Below are 22,056 nucleotides of genomic sequence, written 5' to 3'. Positions count from 1 at the left end.
CACTACAGTTAACACTTCCATATGGCTCAACTTAATTTAAATCAATGTTTGCATGAAGGTTACATATTCCCAGTAACCAATTTAAAGCATAGAGCTTTATCAGCACTATGAGGATAATGAATAGTTACTCTGCCTTAACATACTGCAATCCTTAATCATGTTTTAGAAAGCAAGGAAGAAACCTGTGTTGGTCTACATACAATTCCAGTTGTGGAATCAATCAGCTATTGAAAGGTATTACTACAGCCAAGTTGAAGAGTGAATGATGGCTATAATGGCACTGGAACTGAGCAAATGCTTCTGCATTCTGAAAGGATTCCAGCAGCAAAGAAGTATAGGTAAATATTGCCAAAAAGGAGTTAATCCATTTATGCAGTTCTCATCAATAAGGCATCTGATGTTCCAGGCAGGAAGTCTGTGAGAAGCTGGGGTGCGATCCTCACTTGTCCTGGATGCATTAGTACTCCACCAGGACAAAGACTTATGCCTATATTAAGCTGGAAGTTGAGGAACCCTGTCAGAGCTGATGGGTCTCCATCATAGCTCTTACATTTCCTTTCTAGTTACTTTGCTGATGCAGAGGTTGAGAAAAGCCCAGCAATTCATCAAAACATGCACTGTCACACTAAAGTGACCATTTACTCTTTTCAGCTAAACGTTGTAACAAAAAGGCACGGAATGAACAGTTAAGTCTACATCTGCAAGCAGTATTTATGCTGGGCAACTACCTATCCAAAAGTCCATAGTCTAGACACAATGCTCTATTAACATATATGTAGCTATGAAACAGCATCTGCTCTCCTCTCTCTCACACTGAAGAGGTGTGAATGAAGAAGTGCTTCCATCTATTCAGCAAGGCACCTGTCCATAAACCACATGCACCCTTTAAAATTAGTGACTAAAATCCTTTTTCTAAGAATGAATTTTTACCTGGTTATAATCAAATTTGATAAATACATCATGGGAATAAAGATATAACTCATTGAGCCTGATAATTATACGGTTAGGTTCTGTACAGGAAAATTTTTTTGGTTTGTTCCCACAAAACATTCTACAAAAAGCGAACTGATCTTGGTTCTTGTTTTTTAGTAATCTATTTATTCAGTCCATTGCTTCCTTGTTCTTATGTAAACTTCCTCAAAGCAATCAAGCACATGAAAAATGTATTTCCACTGAAAGTGTGTCCAGCATAATTCAATAAACAATGAAGTAAATATGGGACTGTAAATTAAGAGAGCCATCTACTGGCAGCTAGGTGAAACGTGTTAAATTAAGTAGGGGCCAAATCTCTGCCCTCTCTCATGCAAGTAATTTCTTTTAAGCTATGGGCCTACCCCTGGGTAATATGAACTACATAAGCATAATTGTCTTTTCAAGGCATGTATGGTAAGAGTGCAGATACTAATGCTCTTAGAGCAAGAAGGAGCAGCCTTGTTTGGTAGTGCCCAGCGTCTTTCTCCCGGGCGAATGGGAAACTTTAACAGAGTAAAACTTCAACAGATTAAAGAAGGGCTGAGAACTTTCTGAATGCCTGCAAGCTTCACTGCATCCCTCACAGCTATGTTACTTCTTTTAGCAATGGCTGAAGTCAGGCATAGCAAAGGTAATGACAGCAGAGCTGGAAGCAGAACCAAGGTGCCCTGAATGCTTCGAAGATCAGTTTTAGAGGGAATCATAGTTCTTCATCCCAGCCATCAAAAGATCACAAAGGATCCACACAGCAGGGAAAGGAGATGCTTTGTATTTCTGGATATCAAATCAAACCATATCAGCTACTGCATGAAGCAAAACAGATGTGTGTAAAAGTCTTCTGTCTAGCACAAAATCTCCCAGCCTGTGAGCCCAGCCCTCAAGAAGCTCAGGCTTCCTCCCTCAGTGAGAGGCACCATAGTTCCTTGACGATCTCTTGAAGATCAGAAAACACCAGTGGTGTGGAGCTTCTCCTTTCTTTTTGACTTACCTCCACTGTTTTAGGAGGAACAGTGGGGGACACAGGCACAGCAGGCACTGGGGCAGGAATAGTGACCAGGCTTGTGCTTCTACTGCAGGAAAAGCTCCTCTGAGGAGAGAAAAAGGAACTTGAATCCTCAAGCGCACTGGCATTTTTGCAGCAGTCTTCACATACCAGTATATGATACCTGCTTTGCTTTTGCCTTTAGTCTTTGCCTCCCAGCATTACTTCCAGATTTCTTCGTTTTTATACATTGGTTCTTAATTAAATCTCCTCAATCTATTCAGCCACATACTCCCAATCTTCCAGGCTGAACTTTCACTGACTTCTGCTCATGTTTATCATTTTCAGCTACTGTTTCTGTTTCTACTCTGAATACAGTTTTCAATCTCTCCCAGTTTAATACTATCTGTTAATGCCACTGATATGCTCTTTATTTCCTCTTCCAGATCTTTAACCCAGATTTTGAATTAAAGGTAGTCTTAGAATCATAGAATCACTAAGGTTGGAAGGGACCTCTGGAGATCATCTAGTCCAACCTCCCCGCTCAGCAGGGTCACGTAGAGCATGGTAGACAGGGCTGCATCCAGGCGGGCCTTGAAGATCTCCAGAGAAGGAGACTCCACAACCTCTCTGGGCAACCTGTGCCAGTGCTCCGTCACTCTCACAGGGAAGAAATTCCCCCTCACGGTCAGGCGGAGCTTCCTGTGCTTCAATTTGTGCCCATTGCCTCTTGTTCTGTCACACGGGACAACTAAGAAGAGTCTGTCCCCATCCCCTTGACACCCTCCCTTCAGGTACTTGTACACATTGATCAGATCCCCCCTCCGTCTTCTCTTCCCCAGGCTGAAGAGGCCCAGTTCTCGCAGCCGTTCCTCATAGGGCAGGTGCTCCAGCCCTCGGATCATCTTCATAGGCCTAAGCTGGACTCTCTCCAGTAGCTCCATGTCTCTCTTGTACTGGGGAGCCCAGAACTGGACACAGGACTCGAGATGAGGCCTCCCCAGGGCTGAGTAGAGGGGCAGGATCACCTCCCTCGACCTGCTGGCAACACTCTTCCTAATGCACCCCAGGAGACCATTGGCCTTCCTGGCCACAAGGGCACATTGCTGGCTCATAGTCAACTTGTCGTCCACCAGCACTCCCAGGTCCTTCTCTGCAGAGCTGCTCTCCATAAGGCCAGCCCCCAGCTTGTACTGGTGCATGGGGTTATTCTTCCCCAGGTGCAGGACTCTGCACTTGCCCTCATGCGGTTCCTCTCCGACCAGCTCTCCAGCCTGTCCAGGTCTCTCTGAATGGCAGCACAGCCCTCAGGTGTATCAGCCACTCCTCCCAGCTTGGGATCACCAGCAAACTTACTGAGGAGGCACTCTGTCACCTCATCCAGGTCACTGATGAAGAAGTTGAACAGGATGGGACCCAGGACTGAGCCCAGGGGGACGCCACTAGCCACAGGCCTCCAACTGGACTGCACGCCACTGATGACGACCCTCTGAGCTCTGCCTTTCAGCCAGTTCTCAATCCACCTCACTGTCCACTCATCTAACCCACACTTCCTGAGCTTGCCTAGGAGAATGTTCTAGGAGACAGTGTCAAAAGCCTTGCTGAAGTCAAGGTACACAATGTCCACGGCTCTCCCCTCATCCACCCAGCGTGTCATTCCGTCATAGAAGGCTATCAGATTGGTTAAGCAGGATTTCTTGGCGCAGATTCTTACACTATCCAGTTAGAGCTTTCTTTTTTCCTAAGCTAAACTTGAGATAAGAAAAATGTTTAAAAAAGGGAGGGAGGGATTAGAAAACCTTGGTATCTTTTTGGACAGAATAAGCAAGACAAGCAGCAGCATGCTGGCTAGATCAGAGGAGGCAAACATCTCAAGAGCAGCCTCTGGAGGGGGTATGCTCACTGTCTTGCCCTTTCAACCTGCATTACTGCTTCAAAGATGCTGCTCGGATTACTGCCACAATTGCTTCCACAGACAGGCTGACATACCAGGCACATTTGAGCAGATTCACTGTTCGGGAGATATGTATGTCTAGCCTGAAAAAGCATCTCAGGGCCACACGTACCAGAGAGTGTAGTTACCGTCATAGTCTGTGCATGCAGCTGGGAACATTTCAAGAAGAAACTCAGGGGAATCTTTCGCTCTCTGAAATAATCTCTCAAATGCACATACTTTTTTGTGGCTTTACTATGTGCATGCATTGACTACTAAGCTTCAGGATGCCAACTTCTTTAGGAAACCCATGACATTCTAGAGTAATGGGTTTGCCTCAGAGACAAAACACTCATCACAGCTGTTAGCTTTTAATCAATAATGCTACTCATCTTTATAAAACTCTGTATCACTACCATTTATCTAACCATTCTATTCCCAACAGCTGTCTTAGTAAGTGCAAACAATCCTTCTACAAACAAATCCCAGGTTTCCTGTTCTTAAATGGGTGGTGGCAAGCTTAGTATAGCTATTTGAACAAGTAGCTCTGTGAGCAGCAGAATTAGTAAAGCGTGGAATCCACTGTTCTCCATCCTTTATGATATTCCAGAGTCTTGCTTTATGTGAACAGCTATTTCTACAAAAACTGCAGGTGTTTCTGAGGCTCTGCAAACTTGATTAAATTGCAGAGTGATTTCAAAACTTCCCAGAGGGAAACAGATCACAGATGGCTAACCTCTCTAGGAAAAGATACTAAAAATACACAAGGAGGAATTCCATTCTCCATAACTCCTTGACCTAAGGTCTTCTCTGTTTACACAACAAATGGATGTTTTAAAAAGAATATATTGTTGGCCACATGTTTAATGAGCTTTTCCAAATATATTGCAGATTACTGATGAATGTTAGACACAAATGCTGAGATGACTTGCCAGACACCATCCACTAAGCTAGTGGCAGATACAGAGTAGAAGCTTCATTCCCCACACTCCCCTGCAATTCAGTATTATATTGTCATTATCATACTATTATCTTCAACAACATTCAATATTATCCGTCATTATTATCTGTTGATATTCTCTTACCCTTCTGCAGTATTTGTATTTTTAGGTAATGTTGTTTGACTGTAGCATCTCTGCAAGATCCATTCAGCCAATAGAATCTTCCCTGACTTCTAATATTCTTGGCTTTGTCTGTTTGCGTTACTTGCTTAATATTACTAAAAAAATGCAAGACAAATTATGTTTTCTAAGAACAGATTTTAAGTGTTTGTTTGCTATTACCATATAATTTAGCACCAATAGTGTTACAATGTTCAAAGTGTAAACTCTGTGACTTTTGTTAGAAGTTTGCTGAACACAATATGTTCTCCCCCTGCAGTCTTTCCTACAGAATCAGGAATTAGCAAATGTGAAGAAAACTGTCTCTTGATATGTAGTTATTTATGGTTGCCTGTGTAATTATTTTGTAATCAAAGCTTTGTTTTGCATGATCTGACTGATGCAAAAAGCAGAAAATAAGTATCTTCACTCTCATAACCCAATTACCTGAGAGATTTACAATGTATATCCAGATGGCATATTGTGTGGCCTATCAAATCAGGACATGGTTATTAAATTTTAGAGCAGGAAGGTGCAGGCAACTAATTTAAAGCAAGAGAACAGTAATTTCATCTGATCAACTGAATAACTCTTTGTTCATAATTTAGATAAATTCAAGCTGCACTACCTTTTCAGCGCTCAATATTAGAGACTATATACAAATGGACAGGCACACTGATCTTCATCTTTAGAAATAAAAACAAAGACAGTACTTTAAAGATATATTATTTCTAAAATAAGTCATAAAATTCTCTCAATACAGAAGGCAACAGGCATCCTGCCTTCAGAGTATCCAGTACTGTGGAGCCACAATATTTCAGGAACTTAGTACAAACTAAGTGTTTTTTAAGTCTTTTTCTTTGCCTGGAAGAGAAAGATGTACAATGTCTGTGTGCCACTCTCTGTGATTGGATCACCTTTCTTTTCCACTGTAAAAAAGGAACGATATGCAACTACTTTTTAGGATTTTTTAAATTTTAATCACTGTAGTGTTATTATTATGCTGCTATGTAGAGATTTTCACTGCTGAAACTGCAAGCAGTCTCCAAAGGAGATCAGTATTGTAATCTCTAAATTAAAGAAATTGAAATACAGGTGTGATATGCTGTTGCCAAAGGTCAAGCAATGGGCCTAAAGTCAGAGGAAGGACCATAAGCCTGGTCTTCCACCTCCCAGCTTCATGCCAACAGCTAGATCTTTGAAACAAGACTCATCTTCTATTCACATATTAAGATTTAATACCTAAGATCTTTGTTATGATGGATCCTGTTACACAAAATATATTATGTCCATATGAGATTACATACACAAAAAAAAAATCACAAATGAAATACAGACGATATCTACTCTTGGCATCTCAGCTCCTCCTGCAGCTTAATTTCCGATCAGCTACTATAATCATGTGCTGATTATAAGAAATTAAAAGCAGGCTGACCATCTTCAACCAGCAGGAGGCAGTAAAATCATAAAATAAGAAGTGAAAAAAAAAAAAAAAAACCAAACTTTTTCCACGAACCCAAACTTGCACTGTTAGAGTAAGTGTGCTGGGTACGCAGGAAACATGGGAGTATATTTTATACAGGATGGTGAGTAGGAATTCCAATTCTGGGCATTCAAACAATTCAAGTCACATCTTTCCTAAATGCTATACTTTTTTTTTTTTTTTTTTTTTTTTTTTAGGCCGTACTATCTGATATGCCCAATGATTTTCAAGCAGCTGCAAACAAGTTAACAAAGAAGTTATTTTATAAAAGCCTTAAAAACCACCTCAGCCTGTCTAACCTAGGAGAGTGAGAGAAGATGGGATTATTCTCTCATATTTCTAAAGAATAGGCATAAAAGCCATGTGAATTGGAAAACAAGCATCAGCTTTAGTATGAATGGATACATGCTGAGGCTGGAAATACTGGTAGCTTCAAAGGAGCGGATTTTGGAACGGCTTTGCCGTAGTTAAGGGGGAAAAAAGAGAGAGGGAGGAAGGCAAACCTGGAAACGGAAGGCTTTTCTGAAGGGGGCCGCGCCGCTGCCTCGCGCCTCGCCTCAGGGGCCGCGCCGCGCCGCGCCGCGCGGACTACGGCTCCCAGGAGGCCTCGCGCGGGCTGGCCGCCGCCGCCGCGCCCGCTGGGAGCTGTAGTCCGCGCCGGTCCCCCGCGGCCGAAGCCCTCGGGAGGCCGCTCCGCGGGCCGGCTCCGCTTCGAAACCCGGCGAGCGGGTAAGCGATCAGCCGCGGGGCGGCTCCCCCGCGCGAACGGCCGCGGCCGGGCCCCCGGCGCTCGGCTCCTCCGCCCCTTTACGGCCGCTGCCAGGGCCCTAGGCGCGGCGGTGGCGTGAGCGGGAAGCGTAAAGCGCCCGCGGCGGCTCCGTGCGCGCTCAGCGGCCCCCGGCGGCGGAGGGATCTGCGGTGCGGCCGGCGGGAGAGGGCGCGTGTGCTGTGAGGCGGCCGGGCCCCTCCGCGGAGGAGCCGCGTGCGGTAAGCGCGGCCCGCGGCGAGACGGCTGCAGGGGCAGCGCGTAGCTCCCGCGGCGGCGCCGCGGCCGCTCCCTCACGCGAGCGGCGAGGGTCACTGCGGGCAACCTGAGCGGCGGAAGCGCGATGCCGATGCTCCCCCGATTGCCGGCTCGCGGCGTGGGTACGGTAATTTCAAATCCGTGCCGTGGCCGGTTGCTTGGTTACGCGTTCGAAAACAAACGGCCGTCGCGGGGCGGTTAAACGGCCGCCGGGGAGGGGGGTCGTCAGCCGGCGGCGGGACTGGCCGGGGCGGCGCCGGCGCCGAGAAGCGCCTCCTCCCGCCGCGGAGGGGCGCGGAGCCGCGGCTCCTCCGCGAGGAGCTCCGGCTGCGCTGCGAACCGCAGGGGGTCCAAACGTTACAACTTCTGCGCAGGAGAGAGAAAAGCAAAACTAGTTTTCGTCGCCTGCCCTTTGTTTTTCTCAGAGCAGCGTTTCTAGCCGTCTCAGTACGTGGCTGCAGCTAGAGAGGTGACTCCTTAAAAATGACATCTTGGCCTTCCGTGTTTATTCTCTTACCACCGGCTTCCAGATGAATTTTGCTGTCATTGCTTCCAGTGCAATTTTTTTACAGACAGAAAAAGTGAAGGGGGTCTTCACATTTACACTTTATTCACTGGAGTTGCTTCAGTGGGTTGGCTTGCTCTTCTATTATTAACTGCTTAACTATTTATGGGGGGGATAAATAAAAGTAAAACCAATCACCTCGCTGTAGTCCTCCCCTCTCAAAGCCTGGCTCCGGAGGGGCCCTGAGACGACAGGGCTTCGTTTTGCATTCGGAGGTCTGTCCTGCCAGTCTGAAAAGAAGCATCATGGTAAAAATGTATGTTCTAGATAACATCTTAAATAAGAGAACTTCAATACAAAACTATTAGGTTCAGATTTAATAACGGGATTGCATTGTGCCTGTTGGGCTTTAATCTGTATTCACAGTGACCTTCCACTGGTATCGTTCCATTAATTTCAGTGAAACTATTACTGAGAAGTTCTTGCACGAATGGGGAGAAGAACCTGTATTTTCCCAGTGGAATAAATCTGTCTGTTTTGTGTTAGCATTCTTCTTACCAGTCCTTTTCACATCTTTCAGATAATACTAGGGAAGAAATGTAAAGGGATAAAAGAAAAATGTGTTGAGATGACCGTTGTCCTTTAAAGGAAAATGAGCTGTTTCTCTGAACAGCAGAATTTGTTTCATTTCTAATTTTAGCCACAGGGATCTTTTAAAGTTATTGGCTTTTAAGGCAATCACTGACCTCTACATAAATGACTGTCCCTGGCTGATCACGTAAGAACAGTAACTGGACTTCAGTAACACCTCCTGAAGAAGTTCATCTTACCGGCTTTGTCTGCTAGCGTCAGTGACACATGTCCGTGCAGTCTTTAATTCTCTCACATTAAAAAAAAAACAACAAAAAAAAACCCAATAAATTAAAGCCCTACCTTAAATAGTCTTTCTCTTATTTCCCCTAACCCAACTTAATGCAAGGCTAATCAAAATGGACTTGTAACCACTGCGTTAACTATTTTCATTAGCAAAAAAATGTCAGTCTTATGTTTGTGAGCTTATATTGCCATTTCTGTGGAAAAGTGGTTGACAAACATATATCAAGTAATCCAATGGAGTAGCAGAAAAACGCGCTAGGGAGGATTTGGGCAATGGCTTGCGTTTTCTCGTGTGCTACATACATATCCCAGAAGTAGTGCATCTGTATGATTTTCAGGCCCTGAAGACACCAGGGCTCTGACATCTTCACCCTCTCTTTGCCCATCAGCATTATGAATTGCATTACCAGTGGTTAGGGTTAATTTCCCTAATTACTTAAAATAGGTTCCCAGTGGAAACAAGAAGTAGTGTGGTTTAGTCTCCGCCCTGGTTTTGATCCAGATTGAATGGAAAATAACACATGAAAAGGTAGATACAATTCTGGCTTCTCCCAGTCTCCTTTTAAAGTAAGGCAAGTAGGTGGTCCACCTCAATGATGGTGTATGTTGCTGATCCAAGTTGATAGTTAGGTGAAGTGGATCACTTTTATGCCCTTCATCAACTGTTGTTTTAAATACTTAACTAAAAACATGTGAAGGTTGCAGTGATGCACCTCTAAATCAATTTTTGATGTCCCAGAAGAATTTACTGTTGCAGCAGGAGCTCTTAATTTTTCACTTATCTGTTCAAGGATTTGATCTACTCAGTATCATCAAGGCAATCTCCTATGTAACTATTTTAAAGTGAACATGAAGTGAAGGCAGCTGTATTGCTAGCAGGTTTCTTCTTGCTAAATGACATAGGTGAATTAGCAAGGGAGTTCTGTCTAGTTTTCTCATATTTCTTAAAAATAGGGATAAATATATAAAGGTAATATGTATTTTTTCTGTATTATAAAAAGTTTAGTGTGCTTTTAAGGTGAAGCCTGTCTTGTGCTGCAATTCAGAAAGAGTAAGTAAATGTGCTTTTTCCACACCCCTGTATTTTAACAATTTGTAAGCGTTTTTTACAAAATAATCTTTACTGCAGTGGCTTTTACCACCATTTTACCAATCTCATGTTTGTTATACATATGAACTACTATAGAAAATATGATCAAGTCAGAAGAAACCTTTTTACACTGCACGTGCTCATTAGAAGGGTTGTAAAGTAAACATAGATTTTTTTCTAACAGTATTCTGCCCATTTTTGATGCTGTCCCTCTAACAAGTTAATTCTGTATAAAATGATGTCTGTGTTATCGCACATATTTTCAGCAACTATTTTCTGCCTTGTACATATACAGCAAAACATCTAGCTCTTTGTCTTTCAATGCCTTCAACATATGTACGCTTTGGGCTAGAAAATTCTTGATTAGATATCTGAAAAACTGTTGTTTAAAAGTAAGATCTGCTTTTTAGTACTCAGAACCCCAGATGTGAGAAAAAAGTACTTGTTCTGTCCCGTTCAGCAGAAAAAATAGTATCTATTTAATGAAATACAGCTATTCACTTCACTGTAAATCAGAATGAGTATACTTGTATGCCAGCACAGATTATGTGCTCTAGATCAGTTTGCTGTGCAATAGAGAGCCACTGGAGAACATCATATTTTATTTAGCTTTGTATGGTAATTTTATTGGTGTATATTTGGAATTAAATGTTTTTATTACTTATTCATAGAACATGTGATTGCTTTTCACTCCCTAGAAGTAAAGGATTCTGCAAGTTTATTACTGTTTCTGGTCATGTAAGGCTTAAGTACCTAAGTGTCCTGGTGTTATTGTCCTCTGTGTTCTCTGTGCCCATGGATATGTTTGTATTTTTGTTTTTACAGTAGCAGAATTTAATGTTTTACAAGACAGCGATGGCTTTTTCTCTAGAATTTGAATATGGAGGCCACAGGGACAGATGAAGTAGAAAAGATAAAATCAAAGTTTATGTCTGCATGGCATAACATGAAATACAGTAAGTGAAAGCATGTGGTGAAATCCTGTCTCCATTGAAATGAATGAAACTTTTCTTGTTGACTTGAATGGGATCATGAGTCAGAAAATAACATAATTTAAATAATTAGTAATAAAAAATGCAATATGGTCCTTGAAAGCATTTTCACTGTGATACTCTAATAAACAGCTTGAGTAAGTACACTTAACTCTTTGTTTTTCAAATAAATTTACATCATTTCTTTTTTAAATTAGTGTTGTCTTAAAAATAAATATGTTGTGCAAATAAGTACAGAGGACACTAGATTTTTAAATGGACTTCTACATGGGGATAATGCGGGATCACCTGCACAAGGAGCTGCTGTAAGTTTGGGTTTTTTTGAAAATGTAAGATGTTGCATGCAATACAAACTCCACTGAGGAACCTAGTTCCACTTGAGTAATGTATTTTTCCACAATTCAACATCAGTACTTTCTTTAAAAGAAAGTAATTTTTTTTTAGTGTGTCCTCTAAAATCTTAATCTATCCTTAACCTTAATTTTTCTACTTTCTCTCCAAGATGGAGATTGTTCAGTTTTGTCCCTATTGTTTTTGATAAATTTTGTTAATTATCGTAACTGAGCCTTGGAGATGTCTAGTAAGATGCAAAGATTATTTTCTTCTATTTTCTTTAAGGCTACCAAGCAGCCAAAGGGGAACAGTAGTTGTTACATCCTACAGATGAAAGGATAATTTCAAGAAATGCTAGGGACTTGGGATAAAAAAAAAACTCATAGGATTTAGACTTAAGTGGAAAAGCTACTATTTAAGTAACACTACTTTTTCAAGTCTGGGCACATTGTCAAAATCTAAAAACAAAATACTAAATCTAAATTCATTACGTTAATCTGGCTGTTCAAATTTATACAGCATTTAATGACATTTTCTGAAGCAGTATGCAGTTACTATAGATATATGAAGACAAAAAGTTGGCTTTACTTTTGGAAATGTAATTTGCTGTATCCCCTTTGTCTGAAATACAAAATTTGATTTTTGTGAAGAAGTATGTTTACTTAATCCTACAGGTCATGCTGTATTCTTCATGTATTTTCACTCATCATATGCGAAGTTTATTCTGTATTATAGGAGTTTTAAACCTCATAGACTCAAACTGCAGTAATGATTTCACATACAGAGACATAGCAGCTTAAATTCAGCTTTAGCACTTCTATATCCTAGCAATTTACTTCTAAATTATGCAACATTAGAATTGTATTAACATTCAAACTTTCATACATGGCTAACACTGCTATTAAAAGAGATTTCTAATTTGTGTTTTGTGGAACTATTAAACTTCTCATTATTTCTGAAAGAAAAAAAAATCAGTGCATTTTCTCTGTATTCCTCTTCTGTAGGATGTCTTTGGCTTAATCAGATGCTATTAGAAATGCCTTTCCGGTATACCTCAGTCAAATGTGCATTTGTTTTGTATTTGTTTTAGGTTGGGTGTTGAAAACAAAAACTTACTTTAGTAGAAACTCTCCAGTCTTTCTGCTAGGAAAATGTTACCACTTCAAATCTGATGGTATGTACATAGCACTTGTCTCCTTCCAAACTCTCTTGGCAAGAGCTCTGTGAATATCTTTCTAGTCCTCTAGAAGGACCTTCATTAGCAATTACCGAATTCAAGATTCAAATGTGAAAAACCTACAAAATTCTCATTTGACTTTCCAATAGCATTAATGTAACCCATTCTAGCCTGGATTATTCAGTGCAAACTCAGCATCCAGTCTTGTTCTTTTTGTAAATATTAGTCCTATGATTTGCACTTTACTTAATTTACCTGTCAAATTGAGATTTTCTTGTCTAAAAAGTTAGCAATGAAATTGTGATACCTGCACAAGAAGAGTCACTACAGTAGGCATCTTGTTATTTTCCAGTATGCTATTTTCTAAGAACCATGAATGCCTTTTTCTATTTGACCATTTATATTTAGCTGAATTAAGTTGCCCAGAAGCAAGTCAGCAATTCCATTGAAAACCTGTGGCTGCATCATTTTTTGCATCAGCTGGCACACCTCTATTATGTTTGCCCTCCTATTTTTCTTTCTTGTGTTTGAAGTAATAATTACTTTTTGCTGGATTGCCCACTACTTTCTAACAGAATAGTAGTGTACTTCCATTTTCCTCCTAATAAGAGAAGTCACACAGCAAGGTGTAACTTACATTGTGTTTTGTGTTACAGAATCTGGTGAGCTTTCTACAGATGGATCTGGGTTTGATCAAATCAGCACAGAGATTTCAGGAAATGTTGAGGAGTTTCGTAAAGATTTTATTTCTAGAGTGTGGCTGACTTACAGAGAAGAATTTCCTCAGATAAAGGGCTCTGCATTAACAACAGACTGTGGTTGGGGTTGCACACTGAGAACTGGTCAGATGCTATTGGCTCAAGGTCTGGTGCTTCATTTTCTTGGTAGAGGTAAGTTATAAGAGGAAGTTGTCTGTATTTGGCATGATAAGTATGGGTGTTGTAGAGTGTGGCAGTCTTCGTTCATATAGCCAGAATCTAAAGTGCAGACTGGTTTTGGTTCTGGATTTTTTTCATTAATGTTGGAATTCTTATATGGCATCAGATCAGTGATCAGAGCAGTGATCTTTTCCATTCCTGAAAAAGGAAATACCAGGGTGTGTCAAAAGAAGATACTGGAAACACCACAGAAGTTAATTGTGAAGTAAAAAAAAGAAAAACATAAAAATTTTGTGATCCCTTACTTAAGTATTCCTCTTATCCATGTAAATGTCCAATTCTCTTGAATCTTGCTAGTTTGTTGAACTCAAGATGCAGAAATGAGTTCCACAGTCCATAGCTAAAGGCTATGGCAGAAGTGATGTTCTTTTATCAGTTTTAAGGTTGTACATTATTCAGTTTCTTCTAGTATTAATATATTGAGTTAATAGAAGGATTCTAATCTGACTTCAATATATCATTCTTTGTGTTGAAATTTTCACTAGTTCATTTCCTCTCTTCTCCCTCCACCCCACTCCCTGTACTTGCAAAGGAACTTCCCTTTTTTTTCTTATCTTCATCTATCTGAAAATACCCTTTCAGTCACTTGAAAGGAGTTGCTTTTAAAAGGCTTGGAACACTTTCTGCTTTCAGAGGCTGAACATGTGTGTCCTACCCATTCTTTCAAGCCTGAGTCATGTCCTACATAGAGATATTTTGGTCTCTAAGTTAACCACCTTTTCTGTTCATGCTCTTTTCTGTCGCCACTTTCAAAATCCATCACATTGCCCCTTTCAAATAGTCGTTCGTTCCCTCTGTTACCACAGCTTTTTGTCGAAGATGTTCCAGGCTGTAGACCTGAAGCCACTCTGATGCATCAGTCGGAGAAAATACAGTATATTGTTTATTTAGCTGTTTGGTGGCCCCCAGGAATGTGTTAGTAGCAGATAGTTCTGAAAGCCTGTTTTGATAATACTTTGCACTAACTGTGTGAGTATGATGTAAGCTGTGAACATAGTTCCAAACCAGCTGCATTGCAACATCTTCTTTCTTGGCAGTGCCATGGCTGAATTGTCAAATTGGTTTATTGAATGTTCTTTTTGCTATAGATATTTAAGTCATAAAACATTACATTATTCCTTTTCAGGTGACTGCAAATACAAAATGCAAAAACATACAAAATGCTTCTGCTGAGAGAACAAATCCCTTAAAGATAGCCTTTGTTATACATACATTTAAAAATTTTAAAAATCTGATTAGAAGAGTACATGTAAAGTAGGAATGCATAATGACCCATTTTAAAGTAATTCAAAATAAGAAAGTCCTAAGTTTGTATCTTTAAACTCTCTACTTAAAAAGAATTTCTTACACTATCTTCCATGCACCCTAATTTGGAAAGTGATTTGGTGATTCCAGAATGCTAGTATTTCTAGTATTTCTAATGCTAGTGGGAATCCAAATGTGTAAAAAATGTACATACATACATACATATATATATATATATGGACTGTCTGGATTACTTTTCTCATCACTTGGTCTTCTGACAGCTGGTGAATTATCGTTTGAAAGCTTGTTATGAGATTTGAGTAACTTCTTAAATATGTTTAAGTGTTTACATGATTTTTTTCATTGCTGCTTATTCTTTTCCCAGAGATGTTTTCATTATAGTTTAATGGTATTGTTTCTGTTACAAAGCAAAACTTGACTGCATTTAATAGCTAGAATACTTACAGTTCCACTACAATGTGGGATGTTCTAGATACTGCAGAATGGTGATGTCAGTAAGTTTTCATTTTAAATATTAAGGGACTAATAAGTTTTACTGTGCTGAAAATGTGGACTTAATGCTCACAGTACAGAAGGAGTGAGGACCATGGTGTGTTGAGCTTGTGTCCCCATCTGACTGGAGCTCTTACTCTTCTGCAGCAAGTAACAGTACTGGGGAAAATGGATCAGTGCCATCACCAGCAGCACCTGTGACATTACTGGAGCCATAAGTTAGATTTTAGAATTAAAGTGCTGCTGCCTCTGTGCCTCCTCTTTATTTCTTAGTCAGAGACTTTTACTTGGATGCTTCAGCAAGAATTGCAGGGAGGATTGCAGCTCTTGCTCTGTCAGTATTTGTTCTGAAAAATTTCCTCTTGCTGCCCTAACGGCAACTAGCTGAACCACCAGCAGCATAGAGAAAGGTGGCTTGCTGGGCAAAAGCACCTCCTCCCTGGAGCGTGTTCTTTACTGCTGTGTGTGTCAGCCTTCCCCATTGTGTTCTGGGATGCTCATTATAGACCTTAAGAATATTTTCTGATGTAGCAGGACATTCACAGTGTTCTGGAGATTTCCTTACATTCTGTGTTGCAAGGAGTTGCTCAAAGTTGTGGGAGAGGCTTTCAGTCATCTAATGAGGGAAGCGTTACTGTTCTTTAGATACACTGGACTACAGTTACATTCTACATGCAGTATTCCTATTAATAGCATATCATTAGAGAAACCTGCTATAAATGCATACTCTAGATACTATTGCTGAAAACTTAATTTTTAAACAAGTCTGTCTTGTAGTCTAGGTAAACCTTCAGAATTCAGAAGTGTAGTGAATAAAGAAATCATGTATTTTTCTGCTGACCTGCTTTGACTGATGTATATTGTTCTACATTTTCCTAGGAATAACAATTGACTTAGATAAAGCTTTTTAGCTTTTTTCTTTTTTTCTATGTACAATGCTTCTAGTCTATATTTTGTAATCAAGTATATCTTGAATATCTTCACTGTCTGGAATGATGAGTCTACTCTCAGATAGGATAAATGGCTAACAAAGGGTACCATTATTATTTCTTTTCTGCTATCGTTCTGCAGAAAATAAAAGCAAACCATCTTGCAGTTGAATAAAAGTTCTTTGTTTAGATTTTAATATTGACATTCTCATGTCAGTATGTAAAGAGGACAAGGAAATAGATGTGCTTTGCTAATTATCTCAAAAAGTTAATATTAAGCCTAACATGCATCTTAATTTCTTGTGGCAGCCTGGATCTGGCCAGATGCATTGGACATTGAAAATTCAGACTCTGAATCATGGACGACCCATACAGTGAAAAAGCTGACTGCATCATTTGAAGCATCACTTACAGCAGAAAGAGAACCCAAGATCTTGTCAAACCATCATAAGGGAACATTAAAGAGAAACTGTGGTGACAGTGAAATGAGAAATGAAGTTTATCATAGAAAAATAATTTCTTGGTTTGGTGACTCTCCAGTGGCAGCTTTTGGCTTACATCAGCTAATAGAATATGGAAAGAAGTCTGGGAAAATGGCTGGAGATTGGTATGGGCCTGCAGTTGTTGCACATATTTTAAGGTAAAAATATCTTTGCTTTACTTTTTGTTGTTACAGTGCCTTACACATTACAGAAGAAGTGTTCAAAAGTTTTGTGAAATTGCTTTGGCTTAATTGAACATCTGACCATTTGTTATTGGCTTTGTAAAATTTCCATATTAGTAGTAATGTCAGAGCTTTTTCAGAGACAGGGAGGGAAATAGCAGTAAGAGCAAGAACTGAACTCTGAGCCTTTGCCCAGTCTTCAGGAACAAAAAGGCATTCCTGTTTTCCTGTACTTTGGGCAGTAGAAGTCCCAAGTTCTTTCCCAAACCTGGGCTTTTAAGTAGAGCTGCATTTAATGAAATGTTCTAAAAACTAACCACTCTTTCAACCTTGGAATATGCATAATATTAAAGATTTTTTTTTTTTAACACTGTAACCTGGGGGCTGTAAGGTACCGATAGTGTAATGAAATGTCAGAGCTAAAATTGATGTTTTCAGCATTTCTTTGCACACATCAAATTCTTGTGAAACTGTAAATGTATGGGACTATTAATATTATAATTATATCATAGTAAAAGTAAAGGGTCTGTGACATTCAGTGTGCTTTAAAAAAAAGTCGAAAGTCAAATTTTTCCATACTATGTACCTTTACATGCCATTTCTTTGAATATTACAGATTGACTTCTGCTGCTTAGGTGGCTTACTAGAGATTCAGTTTATAGATAAACTGGAATACAATAGAACATAACTGTAAAAAACAAAGTTCATATGTGTATATAGAGATATATACAGGTAGAAGAATTTGATATTTAGTATACAAGTCTACTTATCTTAAATGAACCTATACTGAAATACTCTGGTGTTTTGGGGCGCATACAGGCAAGTGCATACACTGATGTGACAGATTAGCATTATTTATGTGTTTTCTTGCATTTTTTTCCTGATAATAGAAACTGTTAGAATTCTTTTTGTATATTTTAAATTGCATTAGCCCATTTTCCTTATTAAAAGATAGGCCAGTATTCCCCTCAAAATAAACCCCTCAGTGATTTTTAAACACTGCAAAGGTTTCCTTTCCTAGATCTCCTTTCTCTCTTACAGCAGTAATAAGTGTGTATAGCGCTCTCATAACTTGAGAATGACTACACTAAATGATTCTTCAAAATATATTGTGAAATAAAGGGATAGTGACCATTTAATGCTACCATATGTTGGAAGTCAAAGGGTAGTCTTCTATTTTGAACAGTTTAATTTCTTTACAGATGTTGTCCTTGATTGATGATCATGTTTTAGACTATTGGCATATATTTTCTTTTTAGTTTTTAGGTCCATTACTCTTACTCTTCTGAGGATAGTCTAATATTACATTTACATTACATTTTGAAAGTTTTGGAGAAACCTTACAGCTTTTTTCTGTGTTAGCTCTTATTTCAATAGATATGAAGTGCTAATTTGTGTTTAGCATATGAGTTAAGGCTAGCTAAAGAGATCAATCAAGCTGGAATTAGTATTTTTGTTACCAAATTGGCTTTTACTAGCATCTTATACAAGACACAAAATCATTATATACTCAAAGAAGTTAGGTAGTGCATATGAATTTCATTGTAAATTAGTGTAGTTTCTTTTTTTTTTTCAATGTGATTTTCATTATTTCTCCTCAATAGCCAGTTACTGTCATCTTTACTTGAGGGGGAAAAAGTATTATAATATTGAGCCTGGGAAAAGACTTAAAAAAAAACAAAAAAAACCATCTGATTTATCAGAAATGTATTTATCAGAAATGAAAGGTGTTTAAATTAAAAATGTACACAATTAAAAATAAGCCATTGATAAAAATTAAGTAATTTATATTTGCTTACTGTTAATTTCTTTAAAATCAGAGATGAGTTAAATAGTTTTTTGTTTGTACTTAGAAAAGCTGTTGAAGAAGCAAGAGACCCTGAGCTACAAGGAGTAACAGTCTATGTTGCTCAGGATTGTACAGGTAAATGTTGTGGTTATGTAACTTTTGACAAACATTCTAGATCTTTTTATGTCTTTCAGTAAGCACTAATCAATAGACCTCTACAGGAAAAAAATGAAATTCAAAAATGAATTCACAAAATTAGGATTATGGATACAAAAGGGTCCTTTCTTTTCATTAAGTATCAGACATCATAATTTGAAAGCTTGATACATTGCTTGCTTCATATCTTATAAAGATACTGGCACTCAAAATCCATCAAGATAACTTTTTATTACAGTCTGCCTGTTGTAACTTCTGTATTTTGAGAGTATGCAGATTTAAATCAGTCCATAATCTATTCTGTACTATGCTTCAGTGTTGCTTTAGTGGAAAGCTAGTAAGAACCTTCATATGCTTCTTAAAGATAAAAAAACCCCAAACCAAAACCTCCAAACCCCAACCAAACAACTGAAAAATACTTTATTTCAGTTATTTAAAGCAGATCTGTTATTTATATTTTAAACATTTGAACAGTACACTTTTGCATCACAACGTTCTTTTTAACCCATTTTTCCAGTGCAAAGAAAGTATTTCACCACTCTCATAGACTAATAAGAAGTGATTTCTACTTTAAGCTCAAAGGTGCAAGTAGAATAGTGAACTAGCATCTGTGGCAACCTTTCTTCTGCTCCAGCATGGCATTTTAAATAATAACAGTCAGAGCAGTTTAGAGCTTTGGCTGTTCAGGCGCAGAAAATGATGACAAGACCAACTAAATGTGTGGTAAAACTTTACACTCACGACTGTAGTCTTTCAGAGCTAAGCACAATGTATTACTTCTGTAGCAACGTTTACCTGCCAGAAATTTTAGTTATGTCGTAACCAATCTTGGGATAGGACAGGTAAAAACGGTATCTGTGTGTAATCAATCAAGCTAGTTTTAAAGAGATACTGTTTAATCGTATGTTCCAAACAACTTTCTTCACTTGCGTTGCAATGACCAATTTAAGGTATTAAGTGCAGACACTGCTAAAATTCTGTCAATTTTTCACTTTGTGTTTGTTCTCGTGACTATTTTTGCATCTTTTTTAGTTTGGAGGGAATAAGCAATAATGCTGCATTAAGCTTTCTCACGTTCGATGCATTAACACGTTCTCACATTCATAGTATTAACTTCAGACACTGAACTTGAATATTTATTAAAACCAAGTGTTGTCTTTTTTTCTTTTAATGTGTAGATGTTTCTGTTAGTCATAGGCTTTTAAGTTTTAAATTGCTCCTCTAGAAGAAGTTTTTAGTACCTGAATAAATATTTCTTGGCTTTCTCCTAACCTACCCTGTTGTATTTTCCTGGCAATGTGTCCTGGCACTGTGTTAAAATTCAGTAGCAGCATATTATCATTCTTGAAAATACTGCTGAAAATAAGGAAACTTAATACTATCTTTTATTAGCATAGTTCAGGATTTACATTTCATGAGAACAGTAATATTTTCACAGGACTGCAGTTTTAGTTTGTCAAATGAAGTGATGTCATTTTCTAGGTGTGTTTTTGTAAAAAGATATATTTTAAATATGAATATTTTCATTTGTCTTCTTTCAGTCTACAGTTCAGATGTTATTGACAGACAGTGTTCTTTTATGGATTCTGAAAAAGCAGATACAAAAGCTGTAATTATATTAGTTCCTGTGAGACTTGGTGGAGAGAGAACAAACATGGACTATTTAGAGTTTGTAAAGGTATGAAATGAGAGTTCAATCATTTTTCAAACAGTAGCACTAGGTGATATGAAAAGTGACTTCACGATGGTAATCTTCTACCTATTAAATGTGTGGTGGTGATTTTACAGTTGAAGGTTGTAAAGTTTGACTTTACAGATTTTAAATTTCCCTATTACAAGATCAGACATAATTGCAGAGCACATGATGTCCCTTGGTAAAGCAGTGATAACTGTTCTACTCCTGAAGTAGCTACCTGAAAAGACATTAATGCAGTGGCTCAAATTACAAATGGTAATTTAGTTACATATGCTATTAGAGCTGTGCTGTATTAAGTCTGTCAGCATTTTAAAACACAAATGTACCAATGCCTTATTCTGTTTCTTACTTTCTTAAATGTCAAATGGTTGAAGATTGTTGCTTAGCTGTTCTTATTTTTATTTCTTTTGTCTTTGACTTCGCCTTAAGAAGGGGGCATGGAATTTTTTGATATAATTAGTCATTACTGTAGCTTCAACTATTATTTCACTCTTTGGACATTAGGATGAATCTTTTTAAAGCCAGTGATGCAGAGGTGTCACTCAGTGACCACAAATGAAAGTGAACTGAAAAAATGAAAAATTTAAGGAGACAGCAGAGGGTACAAAAGTCTATACTGTCTTATTTTTTCAACAGAAGTTCTTCTTCTGGTGCTGAACACTTAAAAGATGGACTCTAATAGAATGGACCATCCCCTGCTTCTTAAACACAAGAGTGGTTCTCACAGTGAAGAGATTGTTCTCTCAGCCCTGGTGCTTTGTCATTTTCCATGCTGCTATTTATAATAGAAAATACACTTAAAATAGCGTAATTTAATTTATATTCTCAAAATAGCGTAATTTAATAGCATTAACAACACTGGGGAGTCTGTTCTGTTACATCATCATCTTATTTTGTTTTGACTTTCTGTTCTCTACAAAATTTCAGGAAAACATTTGTTGATTTTAATGACACAGGAAGACAGAACTATGAAACTTTTTATTTTAAGTGATGGACTGTTTTTCTTTTTTCCTCGTTCTTTTCTTTATATTCTTAGGCATTTGGTTTTGGAAAAGTGTTCTTTTCTGAGCAATGCTGATGCATTTAGAACATGACCGAGGTTGAAGACCCGATCTGTAACGCTACTTGGTTTACCATCACTGTTACTGCAAACGAGCCTTTGAATCAGTCTTAAGTTTAGGCCCAGGAAAACCCTTAATTTGTAAGCTAACAAAACAATTGCTTTTGCAACTTGGATAAGGCTTTCTCAGTTAAAGTGACTCCAGGTCTTCTATACTGGCTGCTGTTGTTGACAGATAACTGAGGCTAATTCTACACTGCAGAGGCTTTTTCAGTTTAGTTCAGAAAAGCAGTCTTTTACTAGAATAAAATTGATTGCATGGCTGGATTTCATAACATAGTCATGCTAAGTTTGCCTTGTACAGCTGGCTTTACTGAGGTAATTTCTGCCGCTCACCAAGGCTGGTACTGTCCTTTTCAGTCTCTTAGACTGTGATAAGAGGGCTTTCAATTGCATATATTAGTCATTCCAATCTCTATCTTAACTATTCACAAGAAGCAACTAAATTTCTTGGGGTCTGGATTTAAGTTAAAAATGCAGATTTTAAAATGTAGTACAAGAGGTAATTTTTACAAAGAGTTTTATATTTATGGATGAAA

The 22,056-nt window shown here is 38.6% G+C and overlaps 1 protein-coding gene across 4 annotated transcripts in view; it reads left to right on the top strand.

Moving 5' to 3' along the window:
• The first annotated feature begins 7,143 nt into the window (after nucleotides 1-7,143).
• The window catches only part of ATG4C (autophagy related 4C cysteine peptidase), a 28,637-nt gene continuing 13,724 nt past the window's right edge, over nucleotides 7,144-22,056 (top strand). For 2 of the 4 annotated variants that reach the window (XM_062581033.1, XM_062581036.1), the window contains exons 1-7: nucleotides 7,412-7,616; nucleotides 10,791-10,921; nucleotides 12,381-12,464; nucleotides 13,124-13,357; nucleotides 16,402-16,732; nucleotides 18,610-18,680; nucleotides 20,243-20,379. In XM_062581033.1, coding sequence (XP_062437017.1) covers nucleotides 10,846-10,921; nucleotides 12,381-12,464; nucleotides 13,124-13,357; nucleotides 16,402-16,732; nucleotides 18,610-18,680; nucleotides 20,243-20,379 — 933 coding nt within the window. In that variant the 5' untranslated portion in view covers nucleotides 7,412-7,616; nucleotides 10,791-10,845. Of the gene's footprint in view, nucleotides 7,200-7,378; nucleotides 7,617-10,790; nucleotides 10,922-12,380; nucleotides 12,465-13,123; nucleotides 13,358-16,401; nucleotides 16,733-18,609; nucleotides 18,681-20,242; nucleotides 20,380-22,056 lie in introns of those variants that run through there. The other 2 variants (XM_062581034.1, XM_062581035.1) reach the window with 2 other exon arrangements.

The sequence above is a fragment of the Rhea pennata genome, chromosome 8 (assembly GCF_028389875.1).
Source record: "Rhea pennata isolate bPtePen1 chromosome 8, bPtePen1.pri, whole genome shotgun sequence".
In the NCBI taxonomy this organism is placed as follows: Eukaryota; Metazoa; Chordata; class Aves; order Rheiformes; family Rheidae; genus Rhea; species Rhea pennata.
The sequence above is the reverse complement of the archived record's forward strand: the minus strand, read 5'-3'. Positions and strand labels throughout refer to the sequence as shown.